Raw genomic sequence first — 25,740 nt, 5'->3', positions numbered from 1 at the left:
ACTGCCTGGATATTTTAATTTGACGCGGGCTTTATTTCCTGCTACTCTCTATAGATCCAATGCCATCAGAAATGTAAGACTTATTACTTTCACTTTGCGACAAATAACTTGGAGAAGCACTAAAATGTAACAAAAGTCCACGAGCATAAAATCTAGGTATATTTGCAGTTCAATCGACCATAACCATAACCATCCCTTTCCACATATACAATATCCTATGCACAGCTAGGCATATCGAAAAAGAATAACTTGTCCAACGCCAGATATCATACAGCATAAACATAACGACGCCCGAGCCTGTTTTTCATCCAATATGACCAATCCCTCGGCGAACCATCAAGTTTTGATACCCAACACCCATCCGTGCCACATCGATTCCCACCCTCCTCCATCATCGCATGTTTTTGATATTTTCACCAGCTACAGTAACGCAGAGTTACCTTGGCATTTGACCCATATTCATCATTTGGCTCTTCTGTGCTTCCTGCATCATCCTTTGTCGCATCATTTCGTTCTGCATCTTCTGCTGATGCTGCTGCTGCTGTTGCAATTGATTTTGACTGAGACCTGCCATTCCCATATTTTGTTGAGCTTGCTGTTGATGCTGTTGCATTTGGCCCATGCCAACCATAACACCCATACCGCCTTGAACCATTTGTCCCTGCATTTGACCTTGCCCCATCCCATTTTGACCTCCTGTCATATTTTGTACACTCTGACTCATATCACCTTGTTTCTGCCCTTGTCCTTGCATTTGTTGCGCATGTTGCTGTGCCTGCGCTTGCGCCTGTGCCTGTGCTTGTGCTTGTGCTCTAGCTGCTGCGTTTGCTGGTTGAGCAGGTGTGTCTTTTTTTGGATCTACGCCTGGATATAGGGCTTGGAGCCGTTTGTATAACTCTTTCAATATCTCACCCCGATTTTCATGCTTTCCTTCGCCTTTCGAGTCATCGCCGTTTGTAATCGCAGATGTAGGGTCTGTATGTGCGGGTTTGGGCGTGAGAGGCGGGGCGAACATGACTGCGGGATGCGAGGGTACCTGAGCTGCGGGCTTATGGGAACGATCGGCTATGCGGCAAGGTAAGCTAAATTAGACTGTAGTCGTCGCATGCATCTTCAAGCTTATCAGTAAATGCTATAATCTCAACATGTATAGGGAACAGACTGAATATATTCGCTCGCCAAAACTTTGTGCTCCGTCTCAAGCTTTGCCTTTTCAGTAGGGTCTTCCGTTTTGTTACTCTTCAATTCAGTTTGCAGAGCTATAATCTGCATGACTTCTTTCAACATCTCCTTATTGATGTCTAGTAGTACGGTAACCCTCTCTTTCTCTCGAACCTCCGAGCCGGGACTTAATGGTGTACCCATAGCGGTTCCCGCGTTTTCTGGATTCCGCGACCCTGGTGGAAAGCTTGGAGTCTGCGGTGTCAAGCTCATTCCTCCTTGTTGACTATTATTAGTCATTTGATGTTGTTGCTGATTAGGATTGGGTGGTATTGCGAATTGTGCGGTAGACGCACTTGGTGGTGTGCTCTGAGGAAAATTTCCATAGGGAGAGACGCGAGAAGTCGCCGACGTCGGCGTAGGTGTAGAAGATGGAGGTGGCTGCATGCGCTGTATTTGATGCTGTTGTTGTGCTATCATTGTGGATGGGTTCATTCCATATTGTGAGGGCGCATTTGATGTGGTCGGCATGAAGTTTGTAGGATGTGATATGGAAGAGGACGTAGCGATATTGTTGCCGTAAGGAGAACTTGTATATGGTGTCTGATATGAGGGAACTGCTTGCATATAACCAGTTAGTCATTTTGCCTTGCTTGTTTGCGATTGTGAACAGTCACAAAAGTTGACGCCTATGTGCCTCTCTGCTTAACGTGAATAAAGTATATGTATATTCAAATACCTCGCATGCCTTTCATAGTCTGACGTGCAGGCATTGTCTAGTCTTCCATCCGAACATCGAGGTGTGCACAAGATATGCAGCAGCAATATAATAATCTAGCAGGCTACAGAAAGTTATAGGGATGTGCAACTTACCATTTCCACCAGCCATATGCGCCAAACCGCTATTCTGCATCATTCCCATTCCACCGGCATTAACAGCCATGCCGGAGCCAGATGCGCCGTAGGGCGATTGATGACCTCCAGCTCCGTATTGCTGAGTATTATACATAATGTGCTGAGGCTGTTGTTGACCTGGTTGATGGACATTTTGTGGATGACCACCATTAGGGTTGAAAGATTGCGTATTGTTCCCCTGTCCAAAAGAGAAATTTGGTGCATACATGGCTCTTGGAAGTCGACAAAAGGGCCTATGATAGGCTGCCTATCATGATCTCAAGTCGCACATACGCCGCACGGCAATGATTTAGCTGGGAAATGCTAGGAGATCAACTTTCGTTCGTTCGGGAATGTGCGTAAGGCAATGCCAAGGGTCTTTTGATTCCCGTAAGGTGGTCTCGTTTCGGAACTTTTTCCTGGGGTGATTTGAAATGGGGGTGGGCTATGGGAATGTGGGATAGGTAGATGACGGTCTTTTCAGCTTTTTTTCCCTTCTGTCCTCTCTTTTCCTTTTCAGTATTACGATGCGGGTCGTTTCTGGGTGAGAAATTAATGCGCGTTTGCCTTCGGATGCATGCATCGTAAACAAGAACCGAGCTCAAATTTGGCAAGGATTTTAACCGAAGTTGATAACATCGACTGGTAGAAAACAGTCCGGACAAGGTATATATCTGGAAACTATTCATGCAACGACATGGTATGAGACTCACTAGTTATCTACAGAGTATTCGAAAGATGATCTATTTGTTCAATAGAGGATTGACTGGAAGAATTGAAATGGCTCAAATCCTTCAGGATCCATCTTGTTGTATGTTGATTGACGGGAAATGAGTACCAAGGACAATTCTTATGATATCGTCGTCGCTCCATCCGACTGACTATTGACGGGAGTCTCTCTGATGAACTCAAAACAATGGGAATGTATAGAATCCCTTACACTCCTATCTGTATCTCCCGTATCTACCTAGTGGTAAGATCGACGCGTCTAGCAAGGTGCTCTAGCTATCTAGATATGCGCAATCATGGATAGACACGCATCAGTACAATCATTGATTCATTTACTCCTTCCTGAAGTTATGGGCTCTCGTATACTCCGTACGTATGGCTTATAGTGGAACGTCATTCACTGATTTAAGGCATGCAAGTAGACTATTTACATTTGGCGGCGCTTTCATCGGATACGGGATATACAAGTTTTCCCGGCAGGGGTTGAGGTCGCATCGAAAGTTATAGGGCGGTGACTGTAACACAAGCAAGCAAGTAATCGGCTCCTGAGAATGATTACTTTATTTCTTTTGTCACTCAGACATGTTTTTCAATAAGAGTTAGGCCTGAGCTTTTCTACTTTTCTTTAAAAATTAATACTTTTTATATTTATATTAATTCAACTGTATTTTTTAAAATCTTTGAAATCAAATAAGTAGATCAAGAATCAAATATTCAATAATGGAATATTTGTTACGAGGTTTGCTCGTCTAGATCACGTGGAAGTGCTCTAGGCTCTCGAGGTAGTTTATAACTAGGCGTCAAGCAGGGACTTAAAGTAATGACAATAATGATATGCAATTCGTAACTAATAGTAGGATATACTAAATGATTGATCTTGAGCACGAAGCTCTATACAAAGGAAATCCATCTTGATTATATAGACCTTCGTGTTCTAGCTGATCAGTATGGCTCAGTATGTCACGATTCATTAATTCACGTGACCTTGAGGACCTTGAGGACCTTTTGGACCTTAGGGTCCCAAAGGTCCTCAAAAGATGATATAGGGTATATAAACATCCATTTAGTCTCGTAGTTAAGGAGCTGTCACGATTCACCATTAGGATTGATGGTGTTACGATGGTAGCAAACTGATTAATTAGGAGAGCTTAGGCCTTGTGCAAACACGATCAGATTTCATCGAATTAGTATGTGATCTTGGTCACCTGAAGATCGTGTATGCACGCACCATCAGAAATCACGTGATAAGGAGCCCCAGGAGCTTCGTGCTCAACTTAGTTATCAATTAGTTTACCTACATTCTATTTGATCTAGTAACGAATTCACTTTCAAGTGAATACCAGTGATAAAGCCTTAACCTATAACTACCAACCGACGAACCTTAGGCAGCCGCTGCCTTTAGTACAGTATCGTTACAGGAGCTTTGTGCTCAACTTAGTTATCAATTAGTTTACCTACATTCTACTTGATCTAGTAACGACTTCACTTCCAAGTGAAGACCAGTAATAAAGCCTTAACCCACAACTACCAACCAGACGAAACCTTAGGCAGCCGCTGCCTCCAGTATAGTATCGTTACACAGTACTGAGCTTGCTGATCCTCACTAAGTCAGTCACATGATATTGGTAGCACGTGAGCGTCTTCTTGTTACCCGGCGTAACAATATTTTAAAACAAAAAGTTATTATAAATATTTTTTTATTAAAATATTTTTATTTTTATTTTAAATTTTTATTTAAATTCAAATTTTGTAAACCTTTAATAAATAATTTATATATTTTGAAATTTATAAATTTAGAAAGTATATACAATAATTAAGTAGTTTGTTTTTAATTTTTGAAATTTTTTTTTTTTTTTTTTTCAATACAGAAATGTATTTCGCTAAGCACTCCACCGCCCTTCCCTCAAAACCGCCCCCGGCCCTCTTAAAAACAAGCCCGAGTATTAATACTAACTCTTACTAATTGGCTTAACAGATTGATAGCTACCAATATGTAGCATATTTTGAAGTTCCTTTGACAACATTCAAGAACTCTTTCGCAACAGCCTCACTTGTTCCTGGAGATGGGTGTAATTCATCGTACCACATGTAGCCATCTCGGTCTCCTGATTTTTGGGGACAAGGGGATCCAGAGACATCACAGAGAATATATGATACATCGACAATGGCTGGTGCCGGCAAGTACTGTGTTGGATTATTGTAGATGTCGGTAAACAAGGCATTGGTATTGAAGATGGCGAATGATGCTCCTGGATACCGTTTGCGGATTTTTAACTCGAATGGTACTCGGTAGTCAAATATATTGTTGGCTAATTTGGTATATTCTTTCATTTTTCCGCTGACTTCTGATATGTTGCTTGGCTAGATTTTGCGTAAGTTAAGAGGCCACATGGGAAGACTTGAGATACTTACTTTGTTGGGCCAGTAAGAACTAACATTCAATCCTCCTGCATCTGGCATGCCGTACAATGGGGTCAATTGCAATGGTGCGTTATTCATCAACACAAAATACCTAGCTCCGGTTTGGTAGATTTCATCAAACCTATCAAAAATGCAATCAACATAGTCCGGAATAGTTGTCCCGTTTGTAGAAGAGTCTGTAATAAAGCCGTTTCTTCCCAAATCGTTGGTACCGATCCACATTGAGTATACCGTGTTATCTGACTTGCGGTTGGTGTAAAGAGTGTTGGTATTTGTGGATGAATTGACGTAGTTGACATCGGCGACGAAAGCATCAACTTCGTAAACAACATCAGGGAAAGGTCCGTCGATGCTGGCAAGGTATCGGTACATCAACTTGTTAGAGCAGACTGCTCCGGCGACGGCATAATCATAAAGCTTAGCCCCACTGTTTTTGGAAACCCATCTATCCCATACGACACCACCGACAGCAGTTAAGTTGCTTGTGGGAAGAAGTGTCCCTGGTGGTGGTGCGGAACCATTATGGCTTTGGAAATAGCTCAGTCGGGATTCGTCTGTGTAGCTATTGTTTGAATTCATGTTAGCATTCCTCTCAAATAATAACCCTGCAATGTAGATAATATTCGCGAGTAGATCACTTGTCGTCTTACCTATCTCCAAAAGCTACCAAGTTCTCGAAATGCGGAATCCAGCCATTCTTACTTGCTCGTGATGTCAAGTCTGCTTCCGATGGATTGGGCATGGCAGTTGCCGCCCCATATCCCATAAATAAAGAGACCGAATACATAGAAATCTTCATTTTGCGTGTTGTCCTTTATCACAAACTAAATATCAATATAAGCCAAGTAGAGTAGCTGAGGCATGACGAGAACTTCCTCAGCCTTTATATCTACACATCTTCCGCCACCTTCAATTCATCCGAATACGACCCGATTCCCCTCGCAGTAATTTCGGAGTATCACTCGATACTTCACATAAATGTCGCCCGAATCATGGAAAGCTGAAGAACTCAATTTAGCAACTAATGTACCCCGCACAAATGCACCGCCGATGCACGCCGGCTAAAACGGGGGAAAAACGGTGGAAATAAACGGTGAGAATGAACGGTGAGAACGAACGGTGAAAACAATTGTTCTATTGCAAAATCAACCCAAAATTTTGAGATGATGAAACTACTGTCTACCTAGTACCTAGTAGTCCATACGAGTAATCCAGATAAGACCTCATATTAAAAACTCTCCTTTTGGAAGCGGGTCGGCAATAGCTTACGGGTCGGAATATTCAGATTCCGATGCTTTTTCAACTCTCATATCGAAATAGCGCAAATTCCCATATCCATTGATCTATGGAATCTTTAAGGTTTTCACATATTTTTTTAGCACGTAAACGGGATTCTAGTCTTGAGGAGCACAGCTTCCTGATTCTGAATCATCCGCCATACTAGGCATGGTTCTGCGGCTACTCTATTCCAAAAGAGGTCTAGTGTAAGTTCTTGCCTGCAAGTGCAATGATGCATGTGCGGTGTTAAGTAAAAACAGGCTGAATTCATGATGCATATATGAAGGAGATGGAAACTTCGGCCGAGAGGATTGTGAGAAGGCAGAGACAAATCCGTGTGTTATTAAACCGACAAGGGTCTACTCGGGCTAGTCTTTAAAGAGGACCGGGCCCAAGCTTTTATAATGTTACGACCAATCCTAACAGCTACTCAGGTGACTAAGCTTATGATCACATGACCCAATATTGTTCCACCTAAAATCACTCAACTATAGGCAGTGGGATATAATGGGAGGCGATGGGATGTATAATACGAAGGTCTATATAATCTAGATGGATTTCCTTTGTATAAAGCTTCGTGCTCAAGACCAATCATTTAGTATACTCTACTATTAGTTACGAATTGTATTATTGTCATTACTTAAGTCCCTGCTTGACGCCTAGTTATAAACCACCTCGAGAGCCTAGAGCACTTCTACGTGATCTAGACAACAAACCTCGTAACATATAATTCTTATCATCAAAAATTAACTTTTTAAAAAAATATATATTAATTCAATTACTCGGTATTTTAATTTGATAATTGTAAATAATATTAATATTTTTTTTAAATAATAATTGTATATCAATGAAAAAGTTTTTATATTTTAATTTGTGACCAAAATGTCACGATTCACCATCACGTGGGACAAGTGGAAATCACGTGATGGAGCCCTCAGGAGCGTAGGCTCCTCCAGGCTCCTGGAAAGGACCAGTATATAAACATTCATTATTTTCATAGTATAGGAGCTTCGTGCTCAACTTAGTTATCAATTAGTTTACCTATATTCTACTTGATCTAATAACGAATTCACTTCCAAGTGAATACCAGTGATAAAGCTTTAACCTACAACTATCAACCAGACGAAACCTCAGGCAGCCGCTGCCTCCAGTACAGTATCGTTACACAAAAGGGTGTTTATAGACCAGCAATTGTATTTAACTTAGAATCTACAGGTGAAGAGCACCTGTAGATGGGGATAGCTACTCTATATATACACAAATGAATGGCCTAGCCGCAATGGCTAAGCAAAAAGAAATCATATTTATCCCTCCAATGATCTGTTACGTCCAAAACGATTAGTATGTCACATGACCATAAAACATGTGATGGAACGGTGAGGAACGAACGTTCCTAGGAACAACCAGGAACGCTCGTTCCCAGGAACGACGATTCCTAGTTAACCATAGGCACGAAGGACTATATAATCAAGATGGATTTCTTTTGTATAGAGCTTCGTGCTCAAGATCAATCATTTAGTATACTCTACTATTAGTTACGAATTGCATATCATTATTGTCATTACTTCAAGTCCCTGCTTGACGCCTAGTTATAAACCTACTTCGAGAGCCTAGAGCACTTCCACGTGATCTGGACGGCAAACCTCGTAACATGATCTTACTTTACCGATAACCATTGATACCTAGTACTTGTTCGGATCTGATCCTCAGACTACCTAAATCGTATACTAATCCCGAGTAATCGTATCATGTGTGGAGATGGTTAATGTACCTGAGGTTTCTTACATAATAAGGGTGGGAGGAAAGCTGTTACGAAGGTTTGCCGTCTAGATCACGTAGAAGTGCTCTAGGCTCTCGAGGTGGTTTATAACTAGGTGTTGACCTCCTGGGATCTTGGCAGCATATGCATATATAGTACATATGCATATAAGGAGCAAACAAAACTCAACTTTTAATTCATTCTTTCCTTTTTGGTATACTGTTTGTTTGCTTTCAATATTTTGATTTCAAAGCACTTTAATTCCGAAGGCCGAATACCTAACCTATTCCTTCATTTTTTTTCAATATATACTCGCAGCTTAACTGCTCAGCTAGAAAATCAATCAATTCAATCTGATGCTCTTTCTAGTCTCAAGAAACCCAACACTAGGCGTCAAGCAGGGACTTAAAGTAATGACAATAATACAATTCGTAACTAATAGTAGAGTATACTAAATGATTGATCTTGAGCACGAAGCTCTATACAAAGGAAATCCATCTAGATTATATAGACCTTCGTGCCGATGGCTACTCAGTAGGATCAATGCAGCTCAGTACTGAGCTCACTGATCCTCACTGAGCCAATCACGTGATATTGATTGCACGTGAGAGTTTCCTGTTACTCGGCGTAACATTATTTTCAAATTTGAAGTTTATATATTTCTTTACTGATTTTTTAGAGTTTTGAAATAGATGATTTTTGGTATAAAAACGTGTTTCGCTAAGCCCCCGGCCCTCTTTAAAGACTAGCCCGAGTATGTACTTGCCATTTTCCTTCTGTTGCTACTCTTTCAACGCTCAATATTTGATCCGTGATGCTTGATACACGCTTTGTAATCAATTCGTTGTTCTTAGAATGTTTAGTTTGTATCTGCAGCGCGACCCTTGGGTGTTGAAGGAGATTTCCTGGCTATTTGAGCCCATGAAGCCAGAATTGATGAGGGAGTAGGGAAGTATATTGCTTCGCAGGACAATGGACCTTGGTTGTCTATACGTAAAATTCATATCATAACGCTCCTTATACATCTAGCAAAAAGCTCGTCTACGTCTGGAATACCTCTCAGCTCCATTATCAAATGATAGCATAAATTCAAGGATATGAAGTGATTTCCGTAAGTATATAAAAATTTCAGTAGCTTCTAGGTAAGCCAAGAACCTTCTCTCCAACATAATTCATGATCATTTCCCTCGAAACTGGCGCGATCCTTGGAACGAAACACTCCCTTAAGTATCTCTCAACATGATATTCTCGAGCATAGCCCATGCCTCCCAAGCTTAACACGCTTCTTTCACAGGCAGTAAAGGCTGCCTCACCTGCTAAATACTTTGCGCTATTGCACGCAACACCAACAGCTGTTTGTGTTACTGTTTCATCCGTCCTTGACTTATCGTACAACCTTGCTGCGTGATAAGTTGCCAATTTCGCAGCTTCAAGGTGCATGTATGCATCTGCCAGTGGGTGTTGAATACCTTGATTCATACCTATAGGTCGACCAAAAACGATTCTTTCCTTTGCATACCGGGAGGCTCGATAGAGTGCGGCATATCCAAGACCTAGTGCTTCCCCTGCTAGGAGACATCGTTCAGCGTTCATGCCATGAAGTACGATTTTGAAACCTTGACCTTCTTTACCGATTAGTGAGTTACTTCTCACGACGTAATTGTCGAAGAAAACCTCGTTTGCATCAATAGCACTTCCTCCCATCTTTTTGATTTTCTTGAGTTCGAGGCCTAGCTGTTTAGGATCAAAGTCTATGAAGAAAAGAGATAGGCCTTCGGAAGGCTTTGCCACTTCTTCAATGGGGGTAGTTCTAGCCAATAGCACCATGTTCGTTGCAACTTGTGCTGAGGATATCCATATTTTCTGACCGGTTATCCTGTAAGTATCACCTTCACGCATAGCTCGAGTTTTGAGCTTGAGAGTCTCCAAACCAGTGTTGGGTTCGGTGACTCCAAAACATGCTCGCCATGTACCATCGATTAGCTTGGGTAGCATACTTTGACGTTGGGAGGGAGTGGCGAATTTTGCGACAGGCTGAGTGGCATAAACATCTATATGAATTAGCACTGAATTTCTGGAAAGAGAGAACTGATATTTTATTGTTGCATTGAATTTGCGGATCAATCTGAAAATTTTGAGGTCCGTATCCAATAATCAATGCGATGAAAAAGTTTCGATCGAGTGAAAGTCAATAGCAAAAATGGGTTAGACAGACTTGCATGTATGCTTTGTGCACCAGCCATACCTGCACCGCTCTCTGAAATCGTATGCAACATCATAGTAGCCTCTGAGATACCAAGGCCGGATCCTCCAAGTTCTTCTGGAAGGGCAATGCCAATCCATCCACCTTTCGCTAAATCTGCATGTAATTCATGTGGATATTCACCAGATTCATCATGTTTTGCCCAATATTCCTGATACCATCAGTGGAAATACTCATGGCATTTCTGACCGGATTAATCTTACGTCAGGGTATTTCGAGCAGATTTTGGCAATGGCTTCCCTAACTTCCAATTGTGTGTCTGAGAACCCACTTGTTTCCATTAGAGTATTGGCTCTTAGTGAGGTTGAAACTGTGAAGGCCCTTCTAAGCAATACATTTTGGTACAGTTTTAAGCTGAATGGTCTGGAAATTCTTGATATTCTCGTGCAAACCATGATGTCTTTGCGAACCAATTTGAAAGTTTTATCTTCCCCAAGCTCAACGATCACTTTGAATCCTTTTGTAAATAAAAGGGAAACGGATAAAGCGGAAGGTGGAGCAGGCAGAGAAGAGCTACTGACTGCCTACATGAACACTTTAATACCTGATCCAATCATCATCACATTTTGTGAGGCCGTCGATGGTAACTTGTTGTTCCCGTTGTAAAGCCGGGTGAGAGCAGATATAATCACGTGATTGAGAAACTCGGGGCGGGCGATCAACGCGCTTGTGTGGGCAACCAAAACAATACGACAGCATCACCCAGGTTTATGAATTTTAGGGCCTCAGTTCATTTTCTCATGACCACCGCAACACAAATCGCTCAACCCCGAGTTAATGCTAATTGCTTACAAAGATATGATCTTATGATTTTGCGAGTAATCAATCACGTCAAGCTACTCGGTACATTATAATACGACGCGCTGTTTCGAACAGCAGAAGGGATGGCGGCAATGCGACCAAACAAACGATTACAAGTAGGGTCGAAAGGATGGTTAATAGAGGAGCGATCAAATGCGCTACAGCTTGCGGAGACTGAGGCGGAAGAATTTACATTTGCTGCAAGGAATGAAATTGAATGGTTGAATGAACATATGGCGGAAATCTTCAACAAGAACCAGGTGTATGTAAACATACCTGCGACAGAGGACACGAGCTAACCTTCTGCCTTCCAGAAACGTTGCCGAAATATTCAAAACACCTGGAAAGTTACGTGGGAAGACGCCTAGAACGGCTAGGAAGTTGAATCAATTGGAAGTGCGCGCGGTATGTCAATCAAATCTATCTAAAGCTCCACGCTAACATCCAGCAGCCATTGTCCGATGTATTTTCAGCAACACCGCAAGGAGCTCCCAGCCCGTTTCGACAAACCCATTACGAGCGATCACCTCCAAAATTTCGAGTGGCAGAGGACGCCCCAGCTGAACCTCAAGAGGAAGCCGCTCAGTCGCAACCTTCTCCCTCGCAACCTACCCCTTCACATCGTCCATCTAGCTCTGGTATTTTGCATAGTAGTGTCCAGCACAAATCTTTTAATAACGCGCTCGATTCTGGATATTACGGAAGCCAGTTTGAGGAGGCGACCCAGTCTAACACTCAACTCACCGAACCAGCTTCATTCACCTCAACCACACCCCGACCTCTTACAACCCCAGAAGATACCAACGCAGATATAGATACTGCAGAGAATACTGAGGACGCAGATAAGGAAAGCAAGTCCGAGGAGGCGTCACCTTCCGCGCGGGGTGCAACTCCGAACACTGAGCCTGAAGAGAGACGAGTCATCGAGGACTCGTTTCAACCTGCACAAGAAGACTCGCCAATATTGGCCACTATTGAGGTTGAACCAGAAGAAGAAAAAGATCAACAAGTTGAAGAAGAACGTAAAGAAGAAGAACATGGCCAATTCATTGGAGATGTTGAGTATCCAAATCTCGAGTCGCCAACGCAGAATCGGACCCCAGTCTACCAATCGCCGGAAAAGCCTCCACAGCAGAAATCTCCATCCAAATCTCCTGAAAAGCTAGATTCTCCATTGAAAATAGAACCACGGTCATCGCCGATGCCTCAAGATGAGGATGAGCAGATGGATGATGCTCCCGACGTTCAATCTGCTTCCGAAGGATCAAGTCCTATACGCCCGATCTTTCGCAAGAGCAGTTTGAATTTCGCTTCCCTGCCTGCTCGAGATTTGTCCAAGAAGAGTCTCGGGCATCGTACGTCGCGAACGAGTCATCTTGAGCAGACACGTACTAGTCATTATGGCCGACCAACGGGTGGAAAGAGTTTGGGTAATGTTAAAGAAGACCTTGCAAACAAAGATGAGGACGAAATGGAAATTGATGAAATGCATGGCCCGACTGGACGGGAAGAATCCGAGGCAGAAACGTTACTAGCACGCATTCACAACAAGACTTCCACGCAGCGTCTTCAGGACCAGATCAGCATGCTTGGTCAGTCGCAACCTGCAACTAGGCCAGCATCTAAGTCGCTTGTTGGTGGTGTCATTGCCTCTCGACAGTCGACACAAGCGGTTCAACCTCCAACACCACAACGTGGGCAAGAAGAATCATCCTCACAACAAAAGAACAAGTCGTTCGCTACTCCAGGCGCCTTTCCAGAAGACGAAGATAGCTGGATTGGACCTCCAACGACAGCACTGAACGAGAAGTCTATTTTTAGTCCTCGCCCAACAATTGCCAAGACACACACCACAGATGTAATGGAGGGCATACATGACAAGGAGACTATTAGTGGCTCAGAATTTATGATTCCTAAAAGGGGTGATGGAAGGCAAACATCGCCCGTCCGAGAAGCGAATGTACAGGGTCTAACTAAATCTATCTCGACTTCATTCATACCTTCCCAGAGGGGAGTTGAGTCACAAAGTCCTAACAAACTGACATCAGTCTCCAATCCAAATCTTCCCATTAGTACAATTGATGAAGACTCGACAACCCCTCCAAAATCCCCTCCAAGGACTCTTCGGGGTAGCCCTTTGAAGGTTGCTAAAGATAAGTTTTCTTCGATACTCAAATCCGGAAAAACCTTGTTTGTAAGCAGTGCGGCTGCGAGTGCTGAAGCCAAAATTGAAACCTTATCGTCATCGGCCACAAGATTTACTCGAAAGCCTGTGCCTTCCTTCGAAGATGTTCTTCAAAGTGAGGCGAATGACGTAGAAGTCTCGTATCCGAAAATGATGGATACGCATAGTTATGACCAAGCTCCCAATCGTTTCCAAAGTCCCTCCAAAGGTATCATTCGAAGGACTCGAGCGTCTACTGAAAAGGAAGAGAAACGCAAAGAAGAGGCTGCTAGAGAGGCTAAAGAAGCCAAAGAAGCGCAAAAGATGAATGACCAATTGGAGAAGGCACGCATGAAGGTCAAAGAGGACGCACGTGTTTATCATCAAGAGCAAGAGCGAGCGGCAGCCATTCAGAGGGAGGTGACTGCCCGAAAAGAGCAAGAGAAATTGGCAAAGTCGACTCAAGTTGACGTGCAAAGGGCAACTCGAAGTAGTCCACGGAGAACGAAGGCTCAATTGGAAGCAGAGGCCATGGCAACGGCGGCAGCTTCATCTTTGAAAGCATCTTCTAGTAGAGATATCGATATGACCGATGCATCGGCGTCAATGCCGCCGCCTTCTATTCCAAGACCAAAGTCTCAGATCGGGCGACCACAGGCCAAGCGACCCTTAAAACCAGTAAAAGACACTGCTCCGAAAGCTAAGGCGCCAGCAACTGTTATACGGGTTGACACTGGCTCCTCACGTGGTCAGCAGTATCACCCATCTAATACAACACTTGCGGCGACCTTAGAACAGTCATTACAAAGTTCCCAACCTGGACACCTACGCAATAAAGCTAGCAACAGTTCAATACAAAGTAAATCCTCCACGAATAGCTTCAAAGCACAAGCCAATAAAGCTTTGGAAGCTGCCGCAAGAAAGAAGGAGGCGGACGAACTTGCTGCTCAACAGAGAAGGGACGCAAGGTTGGAAATGGAACGTCAACGAGCCGCTAGCAAGGAAGAGCAAAGACGCCAGAATGAGCTCACTATCAAACGTGACCAAGAGCGTCAACGGGAACAGCAAAAGGAGATAACTCTGAGTGAGGCTAATAAAAGAGCCATCGAAAGGGCGAAGCAAAAGAGAGCTCCGCCTCCCGCTATCAGACCTCAACAAAATACCGATCAATGGCTTGATAAGTCATTGCCACCGGTTCCACCCCAAAGAAATGATCTAGGCGGACAAGCGAAAAGCACCCGTATCAACACTGCAAAAGCACCACCAAAGAGACCTTTGCAGGAAAACAACGAAGAGGCTGCTCGTCCAACAATGCAGCGGACTGCGCCCCCAAATCATGGTGATTCCCGCAGCAAACGCCAAAGGACCAACGAGTTCCTCGATGAAGAAGATGAATTGACGGAGTCTCATCCTAAAATGACTGCTCCCCCAATTCGGCAGTCTAGCATTCGTCCAAAGGTAAGCGTATATGAATCGTCGATTAAATTTACCACTCTAACTCAAGATAGGAGATGCCTACAAAGTCATTGTTTGCAAGCGGATATGCCCACGCTCCACCGCCTGCTAATTTGCAAAGATCTACTATCGTGTCACAACACCAAAACAAAATCGGTAACCCCATGGATATGACTCAGGTCTCCAAAGGAGCCATCCCATTTGCGTCGAGCTCGAATGGACAGTCATACAAAACACCAGCACGTACTGCAAGTCATGCCTCAGCAAAAGCAGCAAGATCTGCAGCAAAATCCTCGCCACGATATGAGAATGGAGAAAACATTGTTCTCCCCGAAATACCTAGTGATAGCGAAGATGAAGAGGACGAAGATGACGAAAAAGAAAAGAAGGAGTTTCAAGGTCTTGGCTGGACAGATTCTCCCGAAATACGCAAACAATTGGCACTTCAAGAATCCATTGATCCATCTAAGATTTTTGGACGACCCCAGGCCTTGAATATGGAAGAAGTGTTTGATAAAAGCAAGGATCGATTCCACAAATTTAGGGCTAGGACATCCAGTGCTAACTGGAGTGGCTCCGATCGCCTTACTGAAGAGGAGGTGCGTAAAGATTTGGAGGGACGAGATCGTGTAAGAAGGCAAGGTGGATGGAGCTACGATACCTCATTTTGAGAGCCGAATCAGTGAGAGAGCTCATGGTATCAATTATTACTTCAGGACCTTCATGGCAAATGGGCATCGAGCCTTTATATTTTGCGTTAAGGTGAACTATGCAGAGAATATTATGGCTGCTGGATTTTATTTGAATTCTGGATGATAGAATTCTGTTGCTTGGTTATGTTAGAATCATGACAAGGCTTATTGTGGATGGGCGATGGAGTATGATTTTAAATTTTCACTGGAGTTTAAAGGGGATCAATAACAAAGGAGGCGAAAATCAATCGTTTTCGCAGGTGTGGGAGTTCCTCGTACATAAGTACAAACAATGAATACGAATAAGCCAAATGATTGCATGTTTCGCTGGTGACTTGTATGTGTGACTTACCATGGTTGTGGGTCGTGTTTGTCTTGATCTGGTGATCATTCATAATGCTAGTAAGATGTGAACTTCATTCAATGTTTGGTGATGACCATTTTTATGAATGGAGGTTGAGGGTATTCGGGTTTGGGACGGAGGTGTATACTATATATACTATTGTACCTCAGACACTGTGGTGTGTTTCATTGTGGTTTCTTGTGAGTATTTTTTTTTATCAATCAATTAATGCAATGTTTGGTTTATTCTTCAGCTGACTGATGATCAGAAGGGAAGAGATATATATAGCACTGGTTTTACTAGGTAGGTAATGATAGAATTATGTACATAGGTAACTACAATGCTTATCTATTTACCTACCTAGGTATATAGAAGTAAAATAAAATAAAATAAAATAGATCGTGTATGTATATAGAGAGAGAGAAAGAGAGTTGGTAAGAAACTACTTAATAAGTGTTGTTCCTAGCAGTCTCCTGCATCTTCTTAATTCCGTAGCCATCTGTTTCTGTACCCCTCTTTCCTACTTGACTAGCTGCTGGTATCACGAGATCTACTATGCATCTGTCTGCATCTACGTCCCATTTGTGCTCTGGATTGGTTATGGCTCTTGGGTTTTGGATTTTCTGGTTGGTTTTAATTTGCTTCGATGGGGTTATGTTTAGGCTGTTTAGGATGGCTGGGCTTTGGATGTTGGATGTTTTGTTGCTACGTCATTTTTGGGGTGGCGATGTGGTCTACTCCGTAGGTTATTCAGTATGGAGTATGGATGGAGTAATGCATATGTTGAGGTTGGAGGGAACTTTTGGATGGATGGGGAATTATTATATGTGAAGCATGGAGAATGAGGCTTGGGATCTCATCTGATGTTTATGTAGAAGTAGGTATATATAAAGATGAAGGGGATAATGGGGTCTATTGTTTATTTCGGCTTGGGTAGAGCTTTGAGAGCTTGGGGTTTAGCTTCACTTCTTTATGTATTTTAGTAGAGGGAGTTCTTGAAGATTACATCCTTTTGGATACGCAAGAGTACCTAGGTATAAAAGTATCTCCTTTGGCCTAAAAGTTGACAGAGGAGTGTTGCATCGCCAAATGAGACTTAACTAGTTTCAAAAGCAAGGAAGAAATCGATAATCTAAAAATAAAAATGACAGTTATTTTCTTGATTTTCTAATTCTGTGAAAGATGGCAATACATAATATGAAGATGTGAATGTTCATGTTCAATAGAACAATGAGATAATATGGATGGTTGTTGGTGATTATTAGTGTTGGTTAGTGCTTAGTCCCTCTGTTTTCAGGGTAGTGGATCCATCGGCGATTATTAGCCGCCCCTCCATTTATCATAAACAACCTGGGAATCCAACTAAAATAGGTATCACAGGCCAAAAAAGCTCATCTTACTATTTCACTACCAACCTTTCTTCACTAACGGATAGAACCCAGAAGCTTTCCTTTGACCTCAACTTCAATATTTACCTAAAATCCCGTCCAAGTCAACTCAAATCACCTCTGCTGAAGATTTTACAGATTAATTTGTGCCAGATTACACCAGAGTAATACATACTGTACAGACAGACTGGATACAGCCCACCTAACTCGAGATTTGGTCCTCGTCAATTTAAATAAAAAGGGTAGCTGGGGCAACACAGGATCTTTCCACTTCCTTTCGCTATTGCACCCCAAAACTTCAGAAGTCTTCTCATATTTCCAACATCAGTTGCCGAATGGAATATTCAGTGTATCACTAAATAATTCTCTGCCATCAGGTCCAACAATTCAGTTCGCGGTTGCGGCTTCGGGACAAGGCAACCTTTGGAAATACATTTTGGCCTTCACAGCTAACGTCCTGGTCTGGCCTACCATTCAAATATGGTGAAGGCAGATTTTGATCGGGATTACTATGCTGATCTCGAGATTGAGCAAGGGGCCTCAATAAATGAGATCAAGAAGCAGTTTAGAAAACTTGGTACAAAATCCTCCACTTTTTCCCCCGCAGCCAAAACTAATCTTTTCTCTCGACAGCTCTCGTATACCATCCAGATAGAAATTTAGGAAAAGAAACCGATATAACTGCCAAGTTCCAAGCCATTCAATCCGCACATGAAGTTCTTACAGATCCATTAGAGCGACAGAGATATGATGATGCTCGATCCAGATTCCGCTATACATCAGCTTCAGCTTTTAGATCTACGAAAGGCAATCCATATTCAAGCTATGGCTCTGAATGGGCTCCTCCACCCAAGCCACCACCATATAGACCTAATAGAAACCCCCCTCCGCAATCTGCCGGTGCTGCAAGATACTCAACTTTCCAAACACCGAAACAATCAGCAAGCGCGGCGGCACAAGAGGGGCCTGAGGCAAGGAAGAGTACATTCAATGCATGGGAGAGCATGAAGGGTAACCAAAGGGCATCAGCCAGTTATAGAACTGGTTCTGGACCGACATGGACTACACCAAAATCAGCGCCCAGGAATCAATATGACCGAGAAGAAAGCAGTGGCTTCAAGAACACTGCGCCTCCGAGACACAAGCCAAGCTTCGACGACTTCAGGTCTGAATCATACCATGCGCGAACCCCAAGTAATCCTGCACCTCCTATACCGAAAAGAAATGGATTCATGCCTAGCAACCCAGGGGCCGATGAGCCATCTGCAGGAAAGGGAAATTACTCTACATCTCGCGTCAATCGAAATATGCCACCACCCCCACCACCAAGAGAGGCTCCGTCGTTTGAACAAGAACGAGAAAAAGCGTACACTCCAGCTGCGGCTCCTCCTGTCAATAATAGTACCCGTCCATCGCCGAAGATAAACGATCCATTACGTGAATTCAGGACTGAAGAAGAGCCATCTTATGAGCCTCGTCTCAGTACACCATACGCCAGCGCTGGGGGAGAAAAGTTTGATCCATTTGACGCAGCCAATTTAGCAAGGTCGAAAACTAGCCGAGAGAGTTTTACTGAACCAAAAACTAGGAAGCCGGTCCCAAGGGCAGGATCTGATCCTGACTTAACCTCCCCAAGTCCAAATAGTACCCCAAAGGATACTTCTCCAAAGGATAGCTTTCCTAGAGTTAGCATTCCAAAGGATAATTTTCCTAGAGATAGCATTCCGAAGGGTAGTTCTCCCAAGGATAGTACTCCAAAGGATAGTTTTTCCAAGGATAATTTTCTCAAAAACAGTATTCCCAAGGACAGTATTCCCATAGATAGTTTCCCAAAAGAAAGTATTCCAAAAGACAGCATCCCAAAAGATAGCATCCCAAAAGATAGCATCCCAAAAGATAGCATCCCAAAAGACAATATCCCAAAAGATAATATTCCGAGGGAAAAGATTCCGAGGAATCATGTTCCAAAGGATAACATTAAAAAGGACAGTACTCCAAAACCAGCGCAGGCTTTCGCAACGTCGCCCGATTCATCAGATTCCGGGAATGCCCCTGAGATCAACCCCCAGAGACCGCGGGTTTTTGCCAAACCTAGGAAACCTACCTCGGCCCAAGAGCAAAGACAGCCAGATACTGCTCCACCAGAAACATCAAAACAAAGTAAGCGAGATTTTCTCCAAGCCTTCCAGTGAAGGATGAACAATCCCAACCCAAACTACCTTCCAAATGCTAACCCTTTGTAGATGGACCTGCAGCCCAAGAAGAGCCTAAACGCCAAGATTCAATGTATGATACATCTTCTAAGTACACTGCTTCTAATCCCAAGGAGCCGTTTCATCATCTCAAGCATGCATCATTTCCTGGGACCCCTCTGCGCCTGCCCCCTTCATACTCCAAAAGCATGCAGGATGCATACAGAGAAAAGTATCCTGGATCTTCTATTACTTCAAGGGGGCATCACGCTGCATCACCTCCTAGTGGAGGTTCTTCTCATTTTTCGAAGGATTTTCAACAAGGCCAGAAGGATAACTTGCATCACAAGAGCGGCGTATTCACTCACAGCATGAATACTTTCGAGGCTGCTCAACACAACCTCGTCGACCGATTGGTAGCCAATAAGGAGCGGGCCCAGAATCTCCATCAAAATGGTCATGTGAAGTCAGTCAAGAGTGCCAACTACCAGGTCCGCAATGACAAGGCTATTTATTCGTTCAAAGCAACGTCGGCCGAAACAAGTAACTTCATCAAAAGACCAACTTCTGTCACTAGATCTCATTCTGCATTTTCAGCTGGCGATTCTCGTTTGAATTCTTTGTTATTGGATAAGTTAAATGCACATGCTAATACCAATTCTCAAAACAGCTTTTCTATGAAATTAGATGATGAAACATTCTCTCCCACTCAACCAAAAATTAATACCACCTTTTCCTCCGCGGATTGGCTTCCAAAATTTGAAGCTGGTGGTGATTATTTTGTACCAGAGCGGAAAACCACTCAGATTCCACTTCACTCTCGGTTCCGCGCTCAGTCAGCAAGCCGACCAAGAGCTCGTTCTCCTGTTAAAAGCCGCTCCGCTGATTCGAAACCTTTCCCAACGCGAAAACTGGACTCAGATACACCAATCGAATCTCCTGGTGGCACCAGGTTTTCTCCGAAGGATTGGGAAGAAACATTCAAACCTCAAACATTCGCTCCCCCATCAATCCCATCGCCTATTAAACCTTCTCTCCCTCCACGAGTCGGGTCTCGGAGGCCAAGATTGCCTATTCCCAGACCTACTGTTGGTTCTGCTGCTGTGTTTAATGAGGATGATAGCTCAGATGATAAGCCACTCTTTGCTGGCAGGAACTCAAAAGCTCCAAAACCTCCAGCTAGTCCAGATGCGATGGATGTTGATTCTCCTCCCCCAGCGACACCAGCTCCACCACCACCAGCTCCACCACCACAGGCCTCCCAAGCAAAAGCTTCACCGCCACAGCCTTCCCCAGCAAAAGCTTCACCACCAAGGGCTAGTGCTGGACTGAAGATCAACACCGACCAACTCAAGAGATCTGCAGCCTCATCTCAATCTCCAGTCGATGCAGAAGGCTTAGGGGTCGATTTCCATGATTTAGACATTGAAGACCTTCTTTCTTCCCTCAATTTACCAACGCCTCCCACTGCCCCAAGATATTCCCATGAATCATACACAGCACTGTCACAAGGTATCTATTTATCTTCATTTACAGCTTACATGGGTGACTGGGATTTCTTTGCCAAACGTATGTTACTACATCTCCTTGCACGCAAGAACCAAAACGATGGGCTAGGATCGAATCGGTGGGAAAATCCTCAGGGTTTGGATATTTACAGACGTGGTCTCAAAGAGGATGGAGCAGTTATGAGTCATTGGGTTGCGGCCGTAGCAAGTCATGATCAAGCTATGAAAGAATTTGCTATTAATAAAGAGCGTTTCGATATAGCGGACGGCAGAGATAGGGAACGGCCAAGGAAGAAGACACATTGAAGTAAATTTCGTGTGATCTTGTTTTATAGTATTACTAGTTCAGTCATGGTCTCTTCGGACATTTTTGTTATTCGGTGAGTGTTATTTTTCTAGATTATTAGGAGATATCACGGTGGATATTGAAGGAGTGATGGAGTGACGGCGGGGTTTCTGGAGATGAAATGAAATGGATGCATTGATGGAACCAAAAGGAATCATTTGGTGGTGTGGTTTGGAAGTTCTGGTTCTGGTTCTGATTCTGATTCTTTGGGTTTATTGATTGTTTGGCTTTAATTGGTTCTTTTCCAGATACCCCTTGGGATAAGGATGGATTGGCATACATATCAGGATTCATTTACTTGCTGATCTCTAGTTTGGCAAAGAAATGAAGGTATGATACGTCAATTCATGGTAGGATTTTTCGAATGTTTTTTATGCATGAATGATGGATGGCTGAATGGGTTGAGCATACATACATACATACATACATACATATGACACACTTTAGAAAAATAATCTTGTAATTATAGTATCAAGTATTTATTTCTTTGAGATTTCTCTCTGTTTTGTTTGTTGATTGTGAGTTTTGGCTTATGAATGAATAGTGTTATGGATATAAGTTGAAAGAAAGGTAGGCGATTATATAGTAATCTGAGGTGTATTTAATATCCTTCCTTGCCTAATTAAATATCCGTAATTTATCTACCTGGGTCCTTAAGTATAATTCAAGGATAAAAACTAAAAAGTAAAAACTAAGAAATGAGAAATGAGAAATGAGAGATAAAAGAAAATGAGGGGGAATCTGGGAGGGAATCTGAGATAAGTTGTATATTTGGTTATTTGAGTGTTTTGTGAATTTGAGTGAGATGTTTTTGTATGGGGGGATAGAGGAGGGAGAGGAGGGAGAGGAGGGAGAGGAGGGAGAGGAGGGAGAGGAGGGAGAGGAGGGAGAGGAGGGAGAGGAGGGAGAGGAGGGAGAGGTGAATGTATTATTTTGTGTTATATTTTATTTCAGTGGAAAGGGAATTATTGGGATGGCGCTTTTGGTGAGGGAAAGGGGAGAAGGGGGGAAGAGAAAGAAAAAGAAAGCGGGAAAAGAAAGTTGGAGGATGGGAGTGAGGATGGGTAGGCGGGTAAATGGACGAATAACAATCGAATAGAAAGAACAAATTTTTATAATGTTAATAAGCTAAATTTATATTAATTTGAATGATTTGAGTGTTACGACGGCTATCTTCCACACCGCGTCATATGACTAAACCAAGGTAACGTGATTAAGTCACGTTATGGACCGCTGCGCGGTCCTGACTAGCCATAGGCATGAAGGTCTATATAATCAAGATGGATTTCCTTTGTATAGAGCTTCGTGCTCAAGATCAATCATTTAGTATACTCTACTATTAGTTACGAATTGTATATCATTATTGTCATTACTTTAAGTCCCTGCTTGACGCCTAGTTATAAACCATCTCGAGAGCCTAGAGCACTTACACGTGATCTAGACGGCAAACCTCATAACAGCTGATAGGGCAGAACTGAGGCTATATTGGTCTTGTATATAAATCACACATTATCTAAGTTCTACGGAAGTGAGTGTCACGATTCATTAATTCATGTGACCTCGAGGACCTTGAGGACCTTTTGGACCTTAGGGTCCCAGAGGTCCTCAAAGATGATATAGGGTATATAAACATTCATTTAATCTCGTAGTTAAGGAGCTTCGTGCTCAATTTAGTTATCAATTAGTTATGGGTTAAGGCTTTATCATTGGTATTCACTTGAAAGTGAATTCGTTACTAGATCAAGTAGAATGTAGATAAACTAATTGATAACTAAGTTGAGCACGAAGGTCCTAAACTATGAAACTACTCTAACTATATACTTCTGAATACTATTGGATAGCCTGGATAGATTGGTTTACCCAGGCTATCCCCTAGACTGGATAGACTGGTCTATCCAGTCTATCCATCACGTGATCCTTTATCTGCCTCAGGACACTAATCCTAATAGTGAATCGTGACAGACATCTACTAGCTTACTCGTAGGCCGATGGGTCAGTCTGTGAGTCTACCTACCTACATAGTGCTCTTATTTCTATTAACAAAAAGCTTGTTTATTAGTATTTCCGACGGTTGATAGAATCGGTAATTACGAGTAAAGTGAATTGGAAAGTTCCCATTTTTTTGGATCTACATTTGTGAGCTTCCAATCATACACATGCAAATTTATTCGGCGTTATCTGATCTGAATATGATCGTCATGAATCGTAGGGAAAAGGGTCTCGGGCCTGTCTAGGCCCAATTTTTAGGAAAAACGTTGCTGGATTAAGATTTTTCCGATTGGATATTTGTCATGTGATAAGGAACGTCAATATAACTTGGATTTTATGGGTGAAATCGGGTGAGAGATGTTGTTTGGTGATGATTTGATTTAAGAAATGGATAATAGGAACTTGGTGCCCACTTGCTGATTATTTGTCATATGGGTATGTTATTCTGACTCTTTTGTAGCTTCTTGTGCTGTGGGTAGAAATGTGGAGCTGTGAGTGATGATCTCGATGAGTTTGTTCTTGGGGAAGAGTTTTGTCGAGAGGAATCGAGATTTCTGGTAAAGTAGTCTATACTTCTAGAATGAAGATTGTTAAGATTTAATCAAGTGTGATTGGTTTTTTAAGGGCTGGGTCTGTCACAAAAATCAATTGATGGATAGAGGTGAAGAAGTGAGTGATGTTTGGTAAAGTGAAGTTAGATTCAATCTTCAGTCCTGTGTAGATATTTTTGTTTTTGGAATGTAATTTGAATTAATAGAGTAACTGAATTGGAGATGAGATGAGTGAAGGAATGAATGAATTGAATGTCAATTCATGTGATGAGATACTCGTGTTTAGAGGATAGCATTCGTTGCATCTGTAGGTATTCACCAGCATCAGTATCATCTAACATACTCCAAAAAGCTGACATAGCCAAGTCTTAAGAATCATACATTCAGACTGATCTGAGATAAAGTATTGTTAGGGTTATGCTGGTACATTGTTGGGGAAGATGGGGAAGATGGAATTTGTGGAGAAAAATCAGATACGGAAGGAAGGGACAAGGGACGAAATACATGCAACACTGAATTACAGAGAAGAGAAGATGGGTGTTGCAAATTTATCCCAATATTCGTTCCATTGATCTTTCATCTCAGCTTTTGTTCGAATTCATTCTGTTATAATCGAATAGGTGAAGATGAATGGATGAAGGAACTACGGCATTGAATTGTGGAAGACAGAAAGGCAAATCAGAACAAAAGCGGAAGGTCGGCAGTGCGTATTCATTCAATGGCCAAGCCATACATCCATCTGCGATTTGCTAGAATTCACTCTACTCCAATGATGTCAATGGAAATGTCTTTCGTAAAGTAATGATCGATGAGATACTCGAGGGGAACTTGACCTTCTCAGAAACATTAATACCGTGATACTCTAATTTGCCTTTCTCATAAATCAAATTATCCGATGAATTAAGCATCAGTGAACCATCAGTGAGTGATACAGCCTTGAGGTTGTTCTCCATATCATCGTGGAGCTACGGCTTTCTCTCCTTATCTCTCTCTACTTACATTTACAAACCCTGGAAATTTCTACACTGAATTGAAGCTACTTGAAAACCCAAGGCTCGTCGCCCTGCAAAAGGTTTTCCCAAGGCCAATGTTGGATTCAGACTAGCTCCAATTTTTATTCTGACTCAAGCGATTTCTATTCCTACTGGAGCTTCCGCATTTAAGATCTTCAGTCCCCCAAAAGAGTTCGCAACAAAAACCAAAACTCAACAACAACACAAAGACACAACAATCGCACTGGTAGTACTTGATGCAATAGGTTTCTTCCCAATCAAAGACCCAATATAACTTTCTTTGCTTTGCTTTCCTTTTGAAGCATTTTATCAACATTTCAAACATAACTTTACCAATCAATTAGAACTACCATAAATCCGTGGAAAACCATGGAAATATCTCGACGACCAATGCACAATGCAAATGCATCATTTGACTTTGCACCCATCGCACCCGAATTCTCAACTCAAGAAACTCCTAGCAGATTCGCAGGAGGCATGGGCAATTCTCAATTTCAACAACAAATCCATGAAACACTCTGTCATCTTCACCAAAAAAAACCTCAAATGTATCACCAAGTTGTAGGAAACAACATGCACAATGATGGCCAACAATATATGTTTATGAGTAGCAGAGATGCAATAGATGGATTGAACGAGCTACGACTTCGCGATCAAGCAAGATCTAGCCTTTATGCTCCACAACAGCATACTCAAGCACTTTTCTGGACCATCATGTTGCGCAACGAACATACTGAAGCCAATGTCCGGTCCATCCTGGTTCAACCGCCAATACATTTTCAAAACAATGGTC

At 42.6% G+C, this 25,740-nt stretch overlaps 10 protein-coding genes across 10 annotated transcripts in view; 5 read left to right on the top strand and 5 right to left on the bottom strand.

Annotated features, from left to right (window-relative positions):
- Positions 1-436: 436 nt before the first annotated feature.
- Positions 437-2,170, bottom strand: SS1G_01954 (predicted protein; the record flags this gene model as incomplete). Its single annotated transcript, XM_001597708.1, has 3 exons — positions 437-1,065; positions 1,239-1,778; positions 2,035-2,170. 3 exons carry the CDS (start codon positions 2,168-2,170, stop codon positions 437-439), a joined length of 1,305 nt encoding a protein of 434 aa, XP_001597758.1.
- Positions 2,171-4,767: 2,597 nt separating this feature from the next.
- On the bottom strand, positions 4,768-6,515 carry SS1G_01953 (hypothetical protein; the record flags this gene model as incomplete). Its single annotated transcript, XM_001597707.1, has 4 exons — positions 4,768-5,145; positions 5,197-5,767; positions 5,856-6,017; positions 6,475-6,515. 4 exons carry the CDS (start codon positions 6,513-6,515, stop codon positions 4,768-4,770), a joined length of 1,152 nt encoding a protein of 383 aa, XP_001597757.1.
- Positions 6,516-9,370: 2,855 nt separating this feature from the next.
- Positions 9,371-10,900, bottom strand: SS1G_01952 (hypothetical protein; the record flags this gene model as incomplete). The annotated part of the gene is made up of 3 exons (XM_001597706.1): positions 9,371-10,293; positions 10,488-10,656; positions 10,709-10,900. The coding sequence occupies 3 exons, from the start codon at positions 10,898-10,900 to the stop codon at positions 9,371-9,373; spliced, it is 1,284 nt and encodes a 427-aa protein (XP_001597756.1).
- Positions 10,901-11,389: 489 nt separating this feature from the next.
- SS1G_01951 (hypothetical protein) lies at positions 11,390-15,596 on the top strand (the record flags this gene model as incomplete). Its single annotated transcript, XM_001597705.1, has 4 exons — positions 11,390-11,568; positions 11,621-11,711; positions 11,755-14,928; positions 14,979-15,596. 4 exons carry the CDS (start codon positions 11,390-11,392, stop codon positions 15,594-15,596), a joined length of 4,062 nt encoding a protein of 1,353 aa, XP_001597755.1.
- Positions 15,597-16,632: 1,036 nt separating this feature from the next.
- SS1G_01950 (predicted protein) lies at positions 16,633-16,791 on the top strand (the record flags this gene model as incomplete). Its single annotated transcript, XM_001597704.1, has 1 exon — positions 16,633-16,791. The coding sequence occupies one exon, from the start codon at positions 16,633-16,635 to the stop codon at positions 16,789-16,791; it is 159 nt and encodes a 52-aa protein (XP_001597754.1).
- A 1,037-nt stretch (positions 16,792-17,828) lies between these two features.
- On the top strand, positions 17,829-21,354 carry SS1G_01949 (hypothetical protein; the record flags this gene model as incomplete). The annotated part of the gene is made up of 3 exons (XM_001597703.1): positions 17,829-17,925; positions 17,982-19,508; positions 19,592-21,354. 3 exons carry the CDS (start codon positions 17,829-17,831, stop codon positions 21,352-21,354), a joined length of 3,387 nt encoding a protein of 1,128 aa, XP_001597753.1.
- An 845-nt stretch (positions 21,355-22,199) lies between these two features.
- On the top strand, positions 22,200-22,657 carry SS1G_01948 (predicted protein; the record flags this gene model as incomplete). Its single annotated transcript, XM_001597702.1, has 2 exons — positions 22,200-22,448; positions 22,652-22,657. The coding sequence occupies 2 exons, from the start codon at positions 22,200-22,202 to the stop codon at positions 22,655-22,657; spliced, it is 255 nt and encodes an 84-aa protein (XP_001597752.1).
- Positions 22,658-23,823: 1,166 nt separating this feature from the next.
- On the bottom strand, positions 23,824-24,363 carry SS1G_01947 (predicted protein; the record flags this gene model as incomplete). The annotated part of the gene is made up of 2 exons (XM_001597701.1): positions 23,824-23,958; positions 24,316-24,363. 2 exons carry the CDS (start codon positions 24,361-24,363, stop codon positions 23,824-23,826), a joined length of 183 nt encoding a protein of 60 aa, XP_001597751.1.
- A 332-nt stretch (positions 24,364-24,695) lies between these two features.
- On the bottom strand, positions 24,696-24,887 carry SS1G_01946 (predicted protein; the record flags this gene model as incomplete). The annotated part of the gene is made up of 1 exon (XM_001597700.1): positions 24,696-24,887. The coding sequence occupies one exon, from the start codon at positions 24,885-24,887 to the stop codon at positions 24,696-24,698; it is 192 nt and encodes a 63-aa protein (XP_001597750.1).
- A 429-nt stretch (positions 24,888-25,316) lies between these two features.
- The window catches only part of SS1G_01945 (predicted protein), a gene marked incomplete at both ends in the record, with an annotated part of 2,157 nt that continues 1,733 nt past the window's right edge, over positions 25,317-25,740 (top strand). Inside the window, one exon of the mRNA XM_001597699.1 lies at positions 25,317-25,696. Within this exon, the coding sequence (XP_001597749.1) occupies positions 25,317-25,696 (380 nt within the window). The remainder of the gene's footprint in view (positions 25,697-25,740) is intronic.

This window comes from Sclerotinia sclerotiorum, genomic scaffold (genome assembly GCF_000146945.2).
Source record: "Sclerotinia sclerotiorum 1980 UF-70 scaffold_2 genomic scaffold, whole genome shotgun sequence".
NCBI classification, from domain to species: Eukaryota; Fungi; Ascomycota; class Leotiomycetes; order Helotiales; family Sclerotiniaceae; genus Sclerotinia; species Sclerotinia sclerotiorum.
The sequence above is the reverse complement of the archived record's forward strand: the minus strand, read 5'-3'. Positions and strand labels throughout refer to the sequence as shown.